We start from the raw sequence: 18499 nt of genomic DNA, 5'->3' as shown, positions 1-18499 counted from the left end.
CTTCGTTACTGTCTAACAACTGATTTCCTTAGGATCTTTATGGCTTGCATCGATCTCAAAGATGCAGACTATTCAGGTCCCATTCACAGGGAAAAACCAGTGCTTAGACTGCTCAGAGCTCAAAAACACTTGTTATGGCTCATCTGGATGATATTCTAAACGCTGTGTTTTGCTAAAATCAACTGTTTCAGCCGCAACTATATTTGAGAAATTGAGGTTCCTCATCCATCCAGTTAAATTTAAGTTGATACCAACTAGAGTTATTGATTATTCGGATTTACCGTGATCTGTGACTCCGCCCTGGGGCAAGAGATTGGAATCAATAGAAGCCTGTAACAACCTTGTTTTCAAGCAGTCTTCTATTCATCAAGTATAATTGGCAATATAGCAGTTGTGTTTCAGCTGTGCAATTGGGCCTTTGCATTATCAGAACTTACAACGTGCAAAGTAGTACCTCTCAAGTGCCATATAGGTCATTGTTAACAGACCTATGCTATTACCAGCTGAAGCTACCAAAGTCACACTGATGGACGAACTATATTCAGCATTGCTCCAGTAGTTTTGGTCAATAAATCTTCAGTTATATCACAAACTGATGCTAGTGCTCAAAGATGGAAAATTACGAATGCCATCTCTAGTTATGGAGGCGGATGGGATTTGCATGAATTACCAATTCTTCCGTTATTGGTATCAACTACCTATAGACCCTAGGTGCATGCTATGGGTTAAAGGGTTATTTTGCTAATATGCATAACCTGCATGCTTAGCTCCAAGTTGATACACTGTGGTGGTAGCATATGTTAGTCACATGGGTGCAATCAAGTCAAGGTATCCTGTCACAATTTACCCAACCTCATTTGGCGCTGGTGTATCATCATGTAAAATCAATGACAACACAGAATGGATGTTGGATCACAAAGTATTTTATGACATTATGGCTCGATTGAACACCGAATATCGATTTGTTTGCATCCAGGCTCATTCACCGGTTGTAAAAACATGTAGCATCACAGTGGCGAGAGATACATTCTCGCTACACGGGGGAGGAATGTTCTTTTATGTCATTTCTCCATTTTGCCTCATCAGTCGGGTCTTGCATTAAATTCAGCAAGATTCTATTCATGGGTTTTCGTACTGTCTGACTGGCCTTTGCAGCCATGGTTTCCCGCAAATGTTGGGAATAATAATAGAACCTTATATGGGTTTTCTAAACATAAAACTTTGCTGGTTCAGCCTGGGACTCAGGGGAACCAGCCTCTGCATAATTAATCAATTTATTGCCTTACAGAATCTGAGAAGACAGCTCCTGCGGCTCGGGTTGTCAGACCGATCCATGTAGTGCTCACTGCAGAGTGCAGGGATAGCACCAAAAAAGCAGTACATTTCCTCTTCAGGAGATGGGAAGCGTTCTGTTTAAATGCTATGTTACATATTATATGGCACGGACACTGACGTCTTAGAATTCATTTTCAAATGGGTCCTTGACAATAAATTAAGTTATAGTCGCATTAACTGTGCCAACGTGCTTTCTCATCATATTTGCTGCAGCGAGCGGGACCCGCTCTGTCGGGACTCACCCTCTGATATCCTGTTTATTAGGATATCTTTAACACAAGTTCTCCCAGACCCAAGTACACGGAAGTGTGGGATATTGACATTGTGTTAACACTACTTCACCAGGGGGCTCCAGCTATATCCCTATCTTTGGCTCGGCTCTCATAAGGTAGTTATCCCCTTGGCGCTGTTCTCAGCGCAACGGGTCCAATCATTACATAAATTGCGACTGGACAGGATGGTTACACCTGCTAATAATATAATATTTCATGTTTACGATTTAGTTAAGCAGGGCAGCCCAGGGGTGTCAGGTCTCAAACTAGTTCTCATGGCATACCCCATGCACCTTCGGTTATGTGTGGTCACACATTTACAACATTATGTCAAGGTCACCTAGAGCCTTAGAGGCTCAGATACTAGCAATGTTTGTTAGTTACAATAAACCTCATAAGAGGGTATCAGTTCAGACCATCTCCAGGAGGTTAAAATGGGATTTTGGCTTATACAGGAGTAGATACTAATTTTCTAATCTCACTCCACCAGGGCTGCTACAACATCAGCAGCAAGGGTTATGTACGGTCCTCTGGACCACATCCTGTCGACTGCAGGGTGGTCTAACGAACGAGTTTTCCAAACATTTTATTTTAACCCTTTGCTAACTCTATTTTAGGTTCTATTTTATAGTTTCCCCCGGATGAGAGGGATAACTATTATCATTATTTGTTTATTTATCAGCATCAGCATGTTTTACATTTAAGTCATGTCTGTATGCATTATGAATGTTTCCCGTATCTGTGGTCAACTGATGCAGTCGTGCTTGTGTGGACTCGTTTTTCCACGGCATGAAATCACAGAGCTTTGAAATCTTCACGTGGTCACTCACGTGACTCCAAAGTAAAATAGTAAGATTAAACGAGAACTTACCAGTTTGAAGTTTGATCTTAATTTTATGAGGAGTTATGATGAGTGATTACGTGCCCTCCGCTCCCAACCCTCGTATCATAAAGATCATCTGGTAGTTCTAGTCATCTCTAATCTTACTATGTTAGTTCAACTACTGTTATCTGTGATTTCACATCGCTGCTTTGAAGATTGATGCGCATGCGGGCTGACGGCCTTCTTCACATAATCGCTCATCGTAACTCCTCATAAAATAAAGATCAAACTTCAAACTGGTAAGTTCTCGCTTAATCTTACTATTTTACTGCAAATTCCAAGTCGTGCAAGGTTTTTATAAACAATGGAAAAACTGAATGAGGGAGAGTTAAGAGTAAAAGCACATTGGGAATGGGGTGTGAAGGAAGCAATAGGTTCAGGAGTTGAATAGCAATGGGGAAGAAGCTGTTCCTAAGTCTGGATGTCTTAACCTTTAAACTCCTGTATCTTTGTGCCATGAGGGGGGGGGGGGGAAGAACAAAGGATGACCCGGCGTGGAGGGGACCACCGTAAGGGAGGGAGGGGGAGGACAAATGAGGGCCTGGCGCGGGATACTTTGTAACTTTGTCGCTGACCTTTATGTGGTGACTATTTGCATACCTTGGGGTAAGCAAAACAATAAAGTATTCATTCATCCATTCATTCATTCATGCTCCCAGAAGGTAGAGGAGAGAAAGGGGAATGGCCAGTGCGGGTGACAGGCATCCTTGACGGTACGTCCAGCGTGCCTGAAGCAACGCACCGTGAAGATGGACTGGATGAAGGGAGTACTGAGCCTGTGATGGACTGGGCCGTGTTCACCGCTCTCTACAGGTTCAGGTGGTCAAGAGCAGAGCAGTTGCCACACCAGGGCTGGGATGCATCCCGCCAGAATACTTTCATTAGTGTGTCGGTAGAAGGTTCGAGAGGATCCTCGTGGACATCTCTTCAGGTGAGTAAGAAAGCAAAATTGCCAATGCGCTTTCTTAATCACCGCACGAGTGTGAAGGGACCAGGTTAGGTTGCGAGTTATGTGGATGTCTAGCGACATGACACTGCTGATCACCTCTGCAGCGGCTCCACTGATACGATAGAACTTTATTTATCCCAGGAGGGAAATTGGTCTGCCAACAACCATAAAACACAACAAGATACATGGAACATGAAATTAAAGTGGTGTGGAGAGTCTAGGATTGGGAATATGCAAAGATTGGTGGGGGGGGGGGAGGAGAGACAGTCTACCCCATGACAGAAGGGGGAGGAGTAGTACAGTTTGATAGTCACAGGGACAAAGGATGTCCTGTGGAGTTCTGTCCTGCATCTTGGTGGAACCAGTCCGTTGTTGATGAGGACAGGGTGTGTTCACACCGTAAATCAAATCCTGCTAACATAAAGGGGCTAGGTTATGTTCTAACGCCATGTCACAAAGTTCTCGATCTCCTTCCTGCGTGCCAGAGGCTGGTTATAGTTGGAGGAGACAATGGTGGTGCAATCTGGTTCCACCACCTTCCACCTGCCATCCGCTGGTGTGTTTCCACCCTTCCCGCTCCCTCCCTCCTGCCTCCAACAGCCAATCAACCCTTCGTCACCCTGATCCACCTTTTGTTTGCCATCGCCTTCCCCACCCTTCATCCTCTGCTCTTTCAATCCAGATGTTGACTGGTCATTTTGCTTCATAGGGCGGCACGGTGGCGCAGCGGTAGAGGTGCTGCCTTACCGCACCAGGGACCTGACTACGGGCACTGTCTGTACCTAGTTTGCACCTTCTCCCTGTGACCACGTGGGTTTTCTCCGGGTGCTCTGGTTTTCTCCCACATCCTCCCACGTGCAGGTTTCCAGGTTAATCGGCCTGGGTAAAATTGCCCACCAATGTGTGGTGTACAGGTGATCATTAGTCGGCACGGACTCGGTGGGCTGAAGGGCCTGTTTCCCAGCTGTATCTCTAAACTAAACTAGACTAGATGCTGCTAGACCCACTGGGTTCCCCCAACAGACTGCAAATGCTGTACTTCACAAATGATTCTTTTTCCTGGGAAATAAACACTGCACTGAGATGTAAACCATGAAAACTCAAATAACATTTACTTTGTTCCCTAGGAAATCCTTTCTAATACAGCAGAACACAGTGCTTAGATTTAATGCTGTTCAGAGTAAATAGAGCCAATGCCTTCTTTGTAACTGTCAAAATTCAGAGAAAGTGCCAGATATGTTAATATAAAATGTGATTGAATGGAGCCATAGAGAGTCCAAGACCAGAGGGCACAGACTCATTTCAGAATGAAAGAACGTATCTTTAGAATGGCGATGGAGCGGAATTTCTTTAGCCAGGGGTAGAGATTCTGTGGAATTCAATGCCACAGATGGTTGTGGTCATTGGGTATTTTTAAAGTGGAGATTGATAGGGTTCTTGATTAGTAATGGGCCTGTCCCACTTACGCGACTTTTTCGGCGACTGCTTCATAGGCCGCTACAGTCGCCGAAGATTTTCAACGTGTTGAAAATCCAACGGCGACCAGAACAAGGTACGACTCTTTGGGCGACTTCTCATGACCGTACAGGCTTCACTCCGCGACATGTTGCCGGGGTGTCGCCTGTACGGTCATGAGTAGTCTTCTCAGTCGCCCAAAGAGTCGTAGCGTCTTTCTGGTCGCCGCTGAATTTTCAACATGTTGAAATTTTTGGCCGACCTGCAACGACCTATGACCAGTCGCCGAAATAGTTGCGTAAGTGGGACAGGCCCATAAGGGTTACTGGCAAGAGACAGGAGAATGGGGTTGAGAGTGAAAAATAGATCAGCCATAATCAAATGGTGGTGCGGACTCAATGTGACGAATGGCCTAACTCTGCTCCTATGTCTTATGATCCACTGTAGTTATAGTCATAAAGTCACACAGCAGGGAAAAGCCCTTCGGCCCAACTCGTCCATGCCGAACCTAAGCTTGGCCCATTTGCCAGTGTTTGGCCCATATCCCTCTAAACCTTTCCAATTCATGTACCTATCCCAAGTGTTGTTTGAGGAAGGAACTGCAGATGCTGAGGAAGGATCTCGAACCATTCTTTCTATCCAGAGATACTGCCTGTCCCGCTGAGGTACTCCAGCATTTATGTCCAACTCAAGTGTTGTTTAAATACTATTATGGTAGCTGCTTCAACAACCTCCTCTGGCAGCACGTTCCATCCACCTACCACAGATCTCTGAATGAAAACATTGCCCCTCAGGTTCCTATTACTTCCAAATGTGAATTATGAACTTGCTTTGGAAAGACTGAGAGAAATTCAATTGAACATACCTCTAGGTTCCTCTTATCTACAGATAAGGTTGCAACCATTGTGGTCATACAGTTTCCGCCCAGGCTATCTCGCAGAACAGACGTCATCATGGAGTTTCGATAAGGGATGTGTGTACGATTCTTTTCCGCAAGTGCGATAATCACCTGTAATTGAAATGAACAATTTAAATTTAAATTGGGTTCCTTCGTACAATGAAGAGACAACATGCAACCTTTCAGTTGTGTAGGGCAGCATGGTGGCGCAGCGGTAGAGTTGCTGCCTTACAGCCAGAGACCCGGGTTGAATCCTGACTACGGGTGCTGCCTGTACGGAGTTTGTACATTCTCCCCGTGACCTGCGTGGGTTTTCTCCGAGATCTTTGGTTTCCTCCCACACTCCAAAGACGTACAGGTTTGTTGGTTAATTGGCTTGGTATGAATGTAAATTGTCTCTAGAGCGTGTAGGGTAGTGTTAGTGTGCGGTGATCGCTGTTCAGTGCGGATTCGGTGTGCCAAAGGGCCTGTTTCTGCGTTGAATCTCTAAACTAGACTAAAGTAAATCTGTAAACTGTTTCATCAAACATACTTCTGCCCATCAACCCTTTTAGACTAATGTTCAACACTATGCAAAATAATGAAGTTTAGTTCATGTTCATATTGTTTTAGCAGCAGAATTAGGCCATTCAGCCCATCAAGTCGACTCAATCATGGCTGATATATTTTTCCCTCTTAACCCCATTCTCCTGGCTTCACCCCGTAACCCCTGACGCCCGTACTAATTGAGAATCTGTCAATTTCCACCTTTAAAATATCCATTATTAGTGTCACGTGTATTGAGGTACAGTGAAAGCTTCTTTCTTGAGCTCTATCCAGTCAGCAGAACGACTATGCATGATTACAATCAAGCCTTCCACAGTGTACAGATATAGTTAAAAGGGTATAACATTTAGTGTAAGATAAAGTCCAGTAAAGTCCGATTAAAGATAGTTTGGATATCTCCAATGAGAGCAAAAATCAAAAAGGGCCACTTTTCACCATAATTGTATAAGGGGTAAGAGTGTTGTAAAAACAAGCCAGAAGGCTTTGTGTCTCAATGCAAGGAGCATTCGTAATAAGGTGGATGAGTTGAATGTGCAGATAGCTATTAATGACTAATGATATAGTTGGGATCACGGAGACATGGCTCCAGGGTGACCAAGGCTGGGAGCTGAACATCCAGGGATATTCAATATTCAGGAGGGATAGACAGAAAGGAAAAGGAGGTGTGGTAGCGTTGCTGGTTAGAGAGGAGATTAACGCAATAGAAAGGAAGGACATTAGCTTCGAGGATGTGGAATCGATATGGGTAGAGCTGCGAAACACTAAGGGGCAGAAAACACTAGTGGGAGTTGTGTACAGGCCACCTAACAGTAGTAGTGGAGTTGGGGATGGCATCAAACAGGACATTAGAAATACGTGCAACAAAGGTAAAACAGTTATAATGGTGAGTTCAATCTACATATAGATTGGGTGAATCAAATTGACAAGGGTGCTGAGGAAGATAATTTCTTGGAATGTATGCGGGATAGTTTTCTAAACCAACATGTAGAGGAACCAACAAGAGAGCAGGCTATTCTAGACTGGGTATTGAGTAATGAGGAAGGGTTAGTTAGCTGTCTTGTTGTGCGTGGCCCCTTGGGCAAGAGTGATCATAATATGGTTGAGTTCTTCATTAGGATGGAGAGTGACATTGTTAATTCAGAAACAAGGGTCCTGAACTTAAAGAAAGGTAACTTTGAGGGTACGAGACGTGAATTGGTCAAGATAGACTGGCAATTGATTCTTAAAGGGTTGACGGTGGATATGCAATGGAAGGCATTTAAAGACTGCATGGATGAGCTACAACAATTGTTCATCCAAGTTTGGCAAAATAATAAATCAGGGAAGGTAGTGCATCCGTGGATAACAAGGGAAATCAGGGATAGTATCAAAACAAAAGATGAAGCATACAAATTAGCCAGAAAAAGCAGCCTACCAGAGGACTGGCAGAAATTCAGAGTCCAGCAGAGGAGGACAAAGGTCTTAATTAGGAAAGGGAAAATAGATTATGAAAGAAAACTGGCAGGGAACATAAAAACTGACTGCAAACATTTTTATAGATTTGTGAAGAGAAAAAGATTAGTTAAAACAAATGTAGGTCCCATGCTGTCAGAAACAGGTGAATTGATCATGGGGAACAAGGACATGGCAGACCAATTGAATAATTACTTTGGTTCTGTCTTCACTAAGGAAGACATAAATAATCTGCCAGAACCAGCAGGGGACCGGGGGTCAAATGAGATGGAGGAACTGAGTGAAATCCAGGTTAGCCAGGAAGTGTCGGCGCTGCCCTGGCAGCAGCGGCTCACCTGCAGTCCGTTTGTTTTTGCTTTTTTTGTGTTGTTTATTTCGTTTTGGCTAGTCCACTTTTTGGTTTTTTAGTTTGTGTTTTGGGGGGGGGGGGGGGTTGAAACGGGGCTTGCTGTCTCTCCCTGCGGGGGAATGCGACTTTTTTGTTGTATTCCCCTTCTCTGCCTCCGTCTGCGCTGAGGCCTAATGGCGGAGCTGGCGACCTCGAGGCTCAGGAGGCAGAGCCCGCCAGGACTCGCACTGAGCTCGCTCTCGTGAGGACGGCCCGGCTCGGGGCTGGAACAGGGCTTCCGTGAGGGGCTGTGACGCTCCCGTGAGGACGGCCGGCCCGAGGAAGGAACGGTGCTCCCGTCGGAGTGGCCGAGCTCGGGGAGGTACGGCGTTCCCAGCCCGAGGGAGAAGCGGCGCCCGGTCGGGGCGGCCCAGCCCAAGGGAGAAGCGGCGCCCGGTCGGGGCGGCCCAGCCCGAGGGAGGAGCGGCGCCCAGTCGGGGCGGCCCAGCCCGAGGGAGGAGCGGCGCCCGGTCGGGGCGGCCCAGCCCGAGGGAGAAGCGGCGCCCGGTCGGGGCGGCCCAGCCCGAGGGAGGAGCGGTGCCCAGTCGGGGCGGGCCAACCCGAGGGAGGAGCGGCGCCCGGTCGGGGCGGCCCAGCCCGAGGGAGAAGCGGCCTGGCGCGAGGCTGAGACAGTAACGGCACTCACGTGAGGGCGATCCGGCTCGGGGCTGGAACGATGCTCCGGTGGCTGGGACTGTGTTCTGGCGGCGGTGACCTGAGTCCGGGGTTCGGCCGCGGGCCAGCGGCTGTGTCAGCAGGACTGGTGGACGGCAGCTTCGACCACCCCGGGGCCGCGGTGTTTGAGCCGCGGGACTGTTTGCTACATCGCCCGGTGGGGTATCGCCTCAGCGCAGAGAGAGAAGAGGAGGGGAGAGACTGCAGCCCTAAGACTTTTTGCCTCCATCACAGTGAGAAGGTGCTATGTGGACTCACTGTGGTGGATGTTAATATGTGTTTATTGTTGTTTTTTTATTGTATTTTATGTATGTATGACTGCAGGCACGAAATTTCGTTCAGACTTCGGTCTGAATGACAATAAAGGAAACCCTGTAACCCTGTAACCCTGTAAGTGGTGTTAGGTAAATTGAATGGATTAAAGGCCGATAAATCCCCAGGGCCAGATAGGCTGCATCCCAGAGTACGTAAGGAAGTATCCCCAGAAATAGTGGATGCAGTAGTGATAATTTTTCAAAACTCTTTAGATTCTGGAGTAGTTCCTGAGGATTGGAGGGTAGCTAATGTAACCCCACTTTTTAAAAAGGGAGGGAGAGAGAAAACGGGGAATTACAGACCAGTTAGTCTAACATCGGTAGTGGGGAAACTGTTAGAATCAGTTATTAAAGATGGGATAGCAGCACATTTGGAAAGTGGTGAATTCATTGGACAAAGTCAGCATGGATTTATGAAAGGTATATCATGTCGGACGAATCTTATAGAATTTTTCGAGGATGTAACTAGTAGAGTGGATAAGGGAGAACCAGTGGATGTGTTATATCTGGACTTTCAGAAGGCTTTCGACAAGGTCCCACATAAGAGATTAGTATACAAACTTAAAGCACACAGTATTGGGGGTTCAGTATTGATGTGGATAGAGAACTGGCTGGCAGACAGGAAGCAAAGAGTAGGAGTAAACGGGTCCTTTTCACAATGGCAGGCAGTGACTAGTGGGGTACCGCAAGGCTCAGTGCTGGGACCCCAGCTATTTACAATATATATTAATGATTTGGACGAGGGAATTGAATGCAACACCTCCAAGTTTGCGGATGACACAAAGCTGGGGGGCAGTGTTAGCTGTGAGGAGGATGCTAGGAGGCTGCAAGGTGACTTGGATAGGCTGGGTGAGTGGCCAACTGCATGGCAGATGCAGTATAATGTGGATAAATGTGAGGTTATCCACTTTGGTGGCAAAAACAGGAAAGTAGACTTTTATCTGAATGGTGGACGATTAGGAAAGGGGGAGTTGCAACGAGACCCGGGTGTCATGGTACACCAGTCATTGAAAGTGGGGTCAAGGAAAGAGCGTTCACGTCGCGGCCCTGTTTCAACCAATCTTTCCACCACCACGCACAAGACGCACAAGAAGCGCAAGACAGACACCATTGTGCAGATGCCGAGAAGTGTGTTCAGCTCTGGCTGTACAACTTCTAATCTTGTGTGTGGACTCGATAAGAAGAAGAAGAAGTCATTGAAAGTAGGCATGCAGGTGCAGCAGGCAGTGAAGAAAGCAAATGGTATGTTAGCATTCATAGCAAAAGGTTTTGAGTATAGGAGCAAGGAGGTTCTACTGCAGTTGTACAGGGTCTTGGTGAGACCACGCCTGGAGTATTGCGTACAGTTTAGGTCTCCTAATCTGAGGAAAGACATTCTTGCCATAGAAGGTTCACCAGACTGATTCCTGGGATGTCAGGACTTTCATATGAAGAAAGACTGGATAGACTCGGTTTGTACACGATCGAATTTAGAAGATTGAGGGGGGATCTTATAGAAACTTACAAAATTCTTAAGGGGTTGGACAGGCTAGATGCAGGAAGATTGTTCCCGATGTTGGGGAAGTCCAGAACAAGGGGTCACAGTTTAAGGATAAGGGGAAATCTTTTAGGACCGAGATGAGGAAAACATTTTTCACACAGAGAGTGGTGAATCTCTGGAATTCTCTGCCACAGAAGGAAGTTGAGGCCAGTTCATTGGCTATATTTAAGAGGGAGTTAGATGTGGCCCTTGTGGCTAAAGGGATCAGGGGGTATGGAGAGAAGGTACAGGATACTGAGTTGGATGATCAGCCATGATCATATTGAATAGCGGTGCAGGCTCGAAGGGCCGAATGGCCTACTCCTGCACCTATTTTCTATGTTTCTATGTTTCTATGTAGATGGGACATTCTCTCGGTGATAAGAGGACGGTTCAGTTGCCTAATAACAGTTGGAAGAAACATTAGTAATATTGGGCTGATATCTATTAGTGAAAAAATCAAATATTGTATAGTATCCGTGATTTTTAGCAGTGCTGTTCTTCAAGATTTCGTATTTGGCTGGAAGAATTATTGGTATTTTAAAAGGATTTGAATCGTATGAGCAAACAGCATGGAAACAGATCAACACAGACCTGGCTGAACAAAATCTAACAGTATAACAATCAAGCTGCTATTTTTAAACTCAGGGTTCACAGGGTTTAGTTTAAAGACAGAGGGCAGAAATAGAATAGAATAGAATAGAATGCTATTTATTGTCATTCAAACCTCGGTTTGAACGAAATATAATTTCTACAGTTTTTTACATTACAAAACAATCCAAGACCCACACTTAACACAGTTTACATAAACATCCATCACGGTGAGTCTCCAACATCTCCTCACTGTGATGGAAGGCAAAGTCTTTATCTCTTCCCTTTGTTCCTTCTCCCGTGGTCCAGCAGTCCAACTGCAGTGTCGAGGCGAACTGGGGCTCCGATGTTAAAGCCCCCGGCGGGCGATGGTAAGTCCTGAGGCCGTTTAAGCCACGCCGGGCGATGTTAGGCCCCGGCTCCATGTCCTTTAAACCCGCGATTCCAGCGGGAGAAGTCGCCGTTGCGGAGCTCGGAAAAGCGGTCTCCCACCAGGGACTTGGAGCTCCCGATGTTCCCGTCCACCGGGTCTGCGGCCGGTGCCTCCGAACTCCAAAGTCGGGTCGCAGCCGCACGCCACCACAGCTCTTCCCGCTCCGAAGTTGGCCAGCTCCGCGATCTCAGTTCCGCAGGCTCTGCAACTGGAGCCCTCAGGTTAGTCCCGGCCGGAGGTCGCCGCCGGCTCCACGATGTTAGGCCCAACGACATCCGAGACCCGACAGGGAATAGTCGGGTCCCCGCACAGGGAAGAGATTTAAACGGTTTCCCCCACAGCCCCCCCACCATCCCCCACTATACACAACTATAAAAAAATAATAAAAACTAACTCAAGACATACATTTAACAAGACAAAAATAAAAAAAGACAGACGACTGTAGTCGAGCCGCTGCCGTTAGGCGCCGCCACTCCCACAGGCCCTTCGGCCGACCGAGTCCACGCTGGCCAGCGATCCCTACACACTAACACTACCCTACACACACTGGCGACAATTGACATTTATACCAAGCCAATTAACCCACAAAACTGTCTGTTTTTGGAGTGTGGGAGGAAACCGGAGTTCCCGGCGAAATCCCTCGCGATCACGGGGAGAATGTACAAAATCCGTCCAGACAGCACTCAGTCGGGATCAAACCCGGGTCTCTGGCCCTGTAAGGCAGCAATTCTACCGTTGTACCATCGTGCCACAATGACAACATTTCCTTGGCTATTATTATGAAACTAATCAACCCCCAAAGTCTTAAAAATATATGCCACAGAATATTATATCAAAAACAATGGGGCCTTATTTCATCACAAGGTACAATCACAAAAATACAAGAGACAGAAAGAGAAAGATACTTTGGTGTGATGTCCCCTTTTAGTAACACCCTTTCATTCAGTTGGTAACACCCACTTTTAGTTTGGTTTGAGTTTAGTTTATTGTCACGTGTACCGAGGTACAGTGAAAAGCTTTTGTTGCGTGCTAACCTACAAGCGGAAAGACAATACATGATTACAATCGTCCATCTGCAGTGTACAGATACATGATAAAGGGAATAACCTTTAGAGCAAGATAAAATAGCATAAGAAGAGCATAGTTAAAGTGAGATATGCTGCGGTTGGAGTAGAGGCTTTAGTGTGAACAGTGAAAAAGAGGTGATGTTAAAGACTTGATTGACAAAAAGAAGAAACCTACGTAAAATATACTCCCAAAAGTATAAAGTTGAATATAATATTAAAATTAAGTTGACTACAGTAAACTTGGATTTGGATAGGCTTGGATAGAGTGGATGTTGAGAGGATGTTTCCACTAGTGGGAGAGTCCAGGACTAGAGGTCAAAGCCTCAGAATTATAGGATGTCCCTTTAGGAAGGAGATGAGGAGGAATTTCTTTAGTCAGAGGGTGATGAAACTGTGGAATTCATTGCCACAGAAGGCTGTGGAGGCCAAGTTAATGGATATTTTTAAGGCAGAGAAAGATAGATTCTTGATTAGTACGCGGCTCAGGGGTTATGGGGAGAGGGTAGGAGAATGGGGTTAGGAGGGAGAGATAGACCAGCCATGACTGAATGGTGGATTAGACTTGATGGGCAGAATGGCCTAAATCTGCTCTTAGAACCTATGAACTAGCCATGGTCGAGAATAGGTTATGAGAGATACCTGTATCAATGAGCCCAACAGGCTGTCATTGAGTTATAGACAGTGAAGTGAGTGAAGTGAACATAGATATTACATCACACTGGTGACTCACACATCTTTGACATGTTTAGTTGACTTTACTTTAGAGATACGTCGTGGAAACAGGCCCTTCGACCCACTGAGTCCGCGCCGACCAGCGATCACTAGCACTAGCACCTTCCAACACACAAGGAACAATTTACAATTAGCAGAAGCCAATTAACCTACAAGCCTGTATGTCTTTGGAGTGTAGGAGGAAACCGGAGCATCAGGAGAAAGCGTACAGGGAGAACGTACAAACTCTGTACAGACAGCACCCGTAGTCAGGATTGAACCCTGGTCTCTGGCGCTATGAAGCAGCGACTCTACCGCTGTACCACCAATATTTATGGAAAAATGGAAGCCAACTCCCATCTGATGCGTCTAAATATTCTGCGGTAATTTACTTATAATGTCAGTCATTATAAATAGAGATGATTGCAATGTTTAAGAAAGAACTGCAGATGCTGGTAAAATCGAAGGTAGACACAAAATGCTGGAGAAACTCAGCGGGTGAGGCAGCATCTATGGAGAGAAGGAATTGGTAACGTTTCGGGTCGAGACAGCATCCATAGATGCTGCCTCACCCGCTGAGTTTCTCCAGCATTTTGCACTCCAGCACTTCGAGATGGCTGCAATGTCGAATTGACTGCAGTAATGACACCTCTCTTACAGGTCTGTGCAGTCACTGTAGTCTCATTCTTTGCACATTATGTAACCAAGATTGCTGGACGGGATGTGTGGCCTTACCTGTTCTAGGTATGTCAGGGAGAGGTTGATATATTTCGCCTCTGTCAGTAGCTGTCCTCCCACTCCGGACTTTGTAACCCGCTCTGATCCAGCCAAGTCGACTAGGTGTAGTTTGGAGCGACGGATGGTGGCCGACCCTGGCTCACGACTGGAAACATGGATGGTGAAGATACAATGGGAGCGGGTTGAGGCCTGGTTCATCGGAGTCTGTTAAATGAAAGATTTAAAAGTCCAATTATTAGATGCCCCTGCCCGTGTTACTTAAAGGATCTTGATGTTTTCGCAAATAAATGTGCATTGCGTACATGTGTGGGTGATGTTTCGGGTCCAGACCCTTCTTCAGACTGATTGTGGGGAGGGGAGGAAGCTGGAAAAGGGAAGTGGCAGGACAGGACAAGCGTGGCAGATTTATCGTCCAACCATCTGCCCACTAAAACCCCACCGCCCCTGGCCCATGGCGACCTATTACCTGCCACTCTTTGACCTGCCTCTCAACCTTTCCAGCTTTCCTCGCCCCTCCTACAATCAGTCTGAAGAAGGGTCTCTTCCCAAAACGTCAAGCGTATCCATGTTCTCCAGTGGTGCCCGTTGAGTTACTCCAGCACATCCACAAGGACACTGGAGTAAGTCAGCGGGTTAGGCAGCATCTCTGGAGAAACGTGGATAGGTGACGTTTATGGTCGGGGCCCTTCTTCAGGCACACTGTCTGAATAAAACACAACGTCTGCAATGAATCCCGACTTTAAACCCAATTTAGGAAATCGTGGAAACATTTAGCGACTGGACTGCTGCCTTCTTCGGGGAAGGTCAAGTTTAGGTTGCAGCAATTTGTTCAATTTATGATTCTATACGTGGGAACAAAGTCGGCTCAACTGAAATCAGTACTGCAATATTACATTTAAATAAACATAGCAGACAAAAGGAAAATGGTTACATTGCAACTTGGCATCGCAGTCTCTCTATTACATCATACCACACAAACAAACATCAAACGGTACTGTTCCACTCAGGGCCCGCAATGTGTCCAGATGAACCGACTGTGGTTTGATACAACAATTCTAAGAATAAAACACCAGACAAAGGCAGATCTCTGATACGACAACCAAAGAGTCTCCTCCACAGATGGGAGTCATTTATGATTGCCTCTAATAAAATAAATAAAAGGAGTCAAATGCAAAATTACTGGATAAAAGTAATATGTCAGGCAGCATCTGTACATGGAGAAAGGGAATTGGCATCAACCTTTCATCAGAAGCGAGAGGGAGCGGGAGATTTGATAGATCATAAGCAGAACCAGAGAAAATTGGGAGAGGCAAAGGTTTTCATACCTGTACATTCTGTAACACTGTACTCATGTTCATAAGTCATAGGAGCAGAATTCGGCCATTCGGCCCATCGAGTCTACTCCGCCATTCAATCAAGGCTGATCTATATTTCCTTCTCCTGCCTTCACCCTGTAACCTTTGACACTTCTACTAATCAAGAACCTGTCAATGTTTTGGTTTAGAGATACAGCACGAACCAGCGATCCTCGCACATTAACACTATCCTTTTACATTTACCAAGCCAATTAACCTACAAACCAGTACGTCTTTGGAATGTGGGAGGAAACCGATGATCTCGGAGAAAACCCACAGGAGGTCACAGGGAGAACATGCAAACTCCGTATTGACACCACCCATAATCGGGATGGAACCCAGGTCTCCGGCACTGCATTCGCTGTAAGGCATCAACTCTACCGCTGCGCCACCATGTCTATTTTAAAAATACCCAATGACATGGCCTCCTCCGTGGCAATGAATTCCACATATTCGCCACCCTCTGGCTAAAAGAATTCCTCCTCATCTCCTTTTAAAAGGTACATCCTTTGAGGCTGTGCCCTCTGGTCCTCGGCTCTCCACATCCACACTATCCAGGACTTACCACATTCTGACCAGCTTTTGCTGTAATTTTACTCAAATGTCTGCTCAAGAAAAGATTTTAATGACCAGAGATCACCACTCGTCCCCACTCAACTCCAAACACCTCCTGGTTGAAGAATTTTATCAGGATGCATCACAGCTTGGTTTGGGAACATCGAACATCGCAAGAAATTGCAGCGAATTGTGGACGCAGCCCAGACCATCACACAACCCAACCTCCCTTCTCTTGACTCCATTTATACCTCACGCTGCCTCGGCAAGGCCAGCTGCATAATCACGGGCCAGTGGTACAGAAGTGTGAAAACGCACACCTCCAGATTCAGGGACAGTTTCTGTTATCAGGCAACTGAATGATCCTACCACAACCAGAGAGCAGTGCTGACCTTGGTGATCTTCAGACTATCATTGAATATGAATATGAATATTGATTTCTCTAATTTCAAGTAACCCTTGCACCACCCCCCCCCTCCCCCCTCTCCCCAAGGCTCCCCCGCCCAAGTCGTACTAGCTTCAAAGTTGTCTTGTTGAGTCTCATTGTCTGTAACTCGTTATCACCTATCCTGCAGCCTGTTTCCTTTATCATTGTTACTTTTTTGCACATCATTCATTCATTTGCCCTATATCCATCTATATATCTGCCTGTGTGCAGGTTTGCAGGTTGTAGACCTATGTAAATTGCCTCTAGCCTGTTGGGAAAGTGGGATAACATGGAACTAATGTGAACGGGTGATCGATGGTCGGCCTGGACTCGGTGGGCCAGAGGACCTGTTTCCATGCTGTATCGCTCAATTAAAACTAAATTAAATTTCCTGGAAGATGCAATATTAAATTTCCGAAGTTGTCTCTTCCTGTGTGTTCATCACTCTACCTGGATATCAAGCACAGGCTTTGAAAGTGCTCACCTCTGCTATCATTCGGTTAGTATCTCCCAGGAAGAGCAGGTTAAGAGAATCTTCTTCATTGTTCGCCTGGTGGAGGGAGAGATTCCTCAGGTGGATGTGCTGGTCGGAATCTTCCATGATGGTCACCTTGCTAATGGATGGAAATAAACACCATTTAAATAAAGCATCAGGTACGTACGCCTTATATCACCCTCGCCCAGTCCGCCTAAACCTACCTGATTACCCGGTTGTAAAACACTTTACCTCCCCCTCCCATTCCCACACAGACCTTTCTATCCTGGGCCTCCTCCACTGACAGAGTGAGGCCCAGCGCAAATTGGAGGAATAGCACCTCATATTTCGCTTGGGCAGCTTACACCCCAGCAGTATGATGGTTAGGATTAGGGTTAGGCCTCCTCCTGCACTTCTTTTCTATGATATTGATTTCTCTAACTTCAAGTAACCCTTTGCTTTCCCTCTCTCTCCCTCCTCCATCGTAGTTCTCCGACCAGTTTGACTGTCTTCCTAATCAAATTTTATCTTTGTATGCTTCGTTGTCAACTTCCCCTTGCTAACAATGATCTTTCCTTGATCCTCGTCCCCTTTGGTGTCTCGTTTTCACACCTTACCCTCCCATATCTAGTGTTATCCCTCTCCCCTGACTCTCAGTTTGAAGAAGGGCCTCGACGCGAAACATTATCCATTCCTTCTCTCCAGAGATGCTGCCTGCCCCGCTGAGTTACTCCAGCTTCAGTGTCTATCTTCAGTATAAACTAGCACCTGCAGTTCCTTCGGACACCAACCATGCTGATGTTGGCTCTATTACTCTGGAATAACTTTATATCATAGACATATACACAATACCAAACAATGAGTGACCTGAACTACACCATCATTGCATAGATCACCTTGCTAACCATTTTAACTCCCCTTCCCATTCTCATACTGTCCTTTCTGTCCTGGGCCTCCCCGATTGCCAGAGTAAGGGCACATGCAAATTGGTGGAAAAGCACCTCATATTCCTTGGGGAGCTTACAACCCAATGATATGACCGTTGAATGTGTAGGAAGGAACTGCAGATGCAGAGGAGGGAGACACAGAGATAAGGAATGTAAGGTGTGAAAATGAGACATCAAAGGGGATGCGGTTCAAGGAAAATACAGGATAGATCATTGTTAGCTAGGGGAAGGTGAATTCTCTAATTTTAGGTAACTTCACAAACAGTCCCCTCCACCCATCCTGGCTTTTCCCCCATTTTGCCACCTTTCCTCCACTAATCGTTGGTTAACCAGTTCCACTGTTCGCAACGTTGTTGGGTTCACACCGTCCCTAGCCAACAGACAGCCATCGGGGAACCTCCTTGCCTGAGGTCATCATTTGTTGTCAGCCCTGCTTTGTCTTGGTCTTTTCTTGCTTGCAGTTCTCCCCACCCTCCCCCATTAATCAACCCAAAGAAGGGTCCCGACCCGAAAA

The 18499-nt window shown here is 46.2% G+C and overlaps 1 protein-coding gene across 1 annotated transcript in view; it reads right to left on the bottom strand.

Moving 5' to 3' along the window:
* kif6 (kinesin family member 6) overlaps positions 1-18499 on the bottom strand; it is a 548981-nt gene that overhangs the window by 413510 nt on the left and 116972 nt on the right. Inside the window, exons 6-8 of the mRNA XM_033020572.1 lie at positions 17048-17177; positions 14224-14430; positions 5760-5903 (exon numbers count right to left, since the gene is read on the bottom strand). Of these exons, the coding sequence (XP_032876463.1) occupies positions 5760-5903; positions 14224-14430; positions 17048-17177 (481 nt within the window). The remainder of the gene's footprint in view (positions 1-5759; positions 5904-14223; positions 14431-17047; positions 17178-18499) is intronic.

The sequence above is a fragment of the Amblyraja radiata genome, chromosome 5 (assembly GCF_010909765.2).
Source record: "Amblyraja radiata isolate CabotCenter1 chromosome 5, sAmbRad1.1.pri, whole genome shotgun sequence".
Lineage (NCBI taxonomy): Eukaryota > Metazoa > Chordata > Chondrichthyes > Rajiformes > Rajidae > Amblyraja > Amblyraja radiata.
Note: the sequence above shows the minus strand (reverse complement) of the source record. Positions and strands in the feature narration are given on the sequence as shown.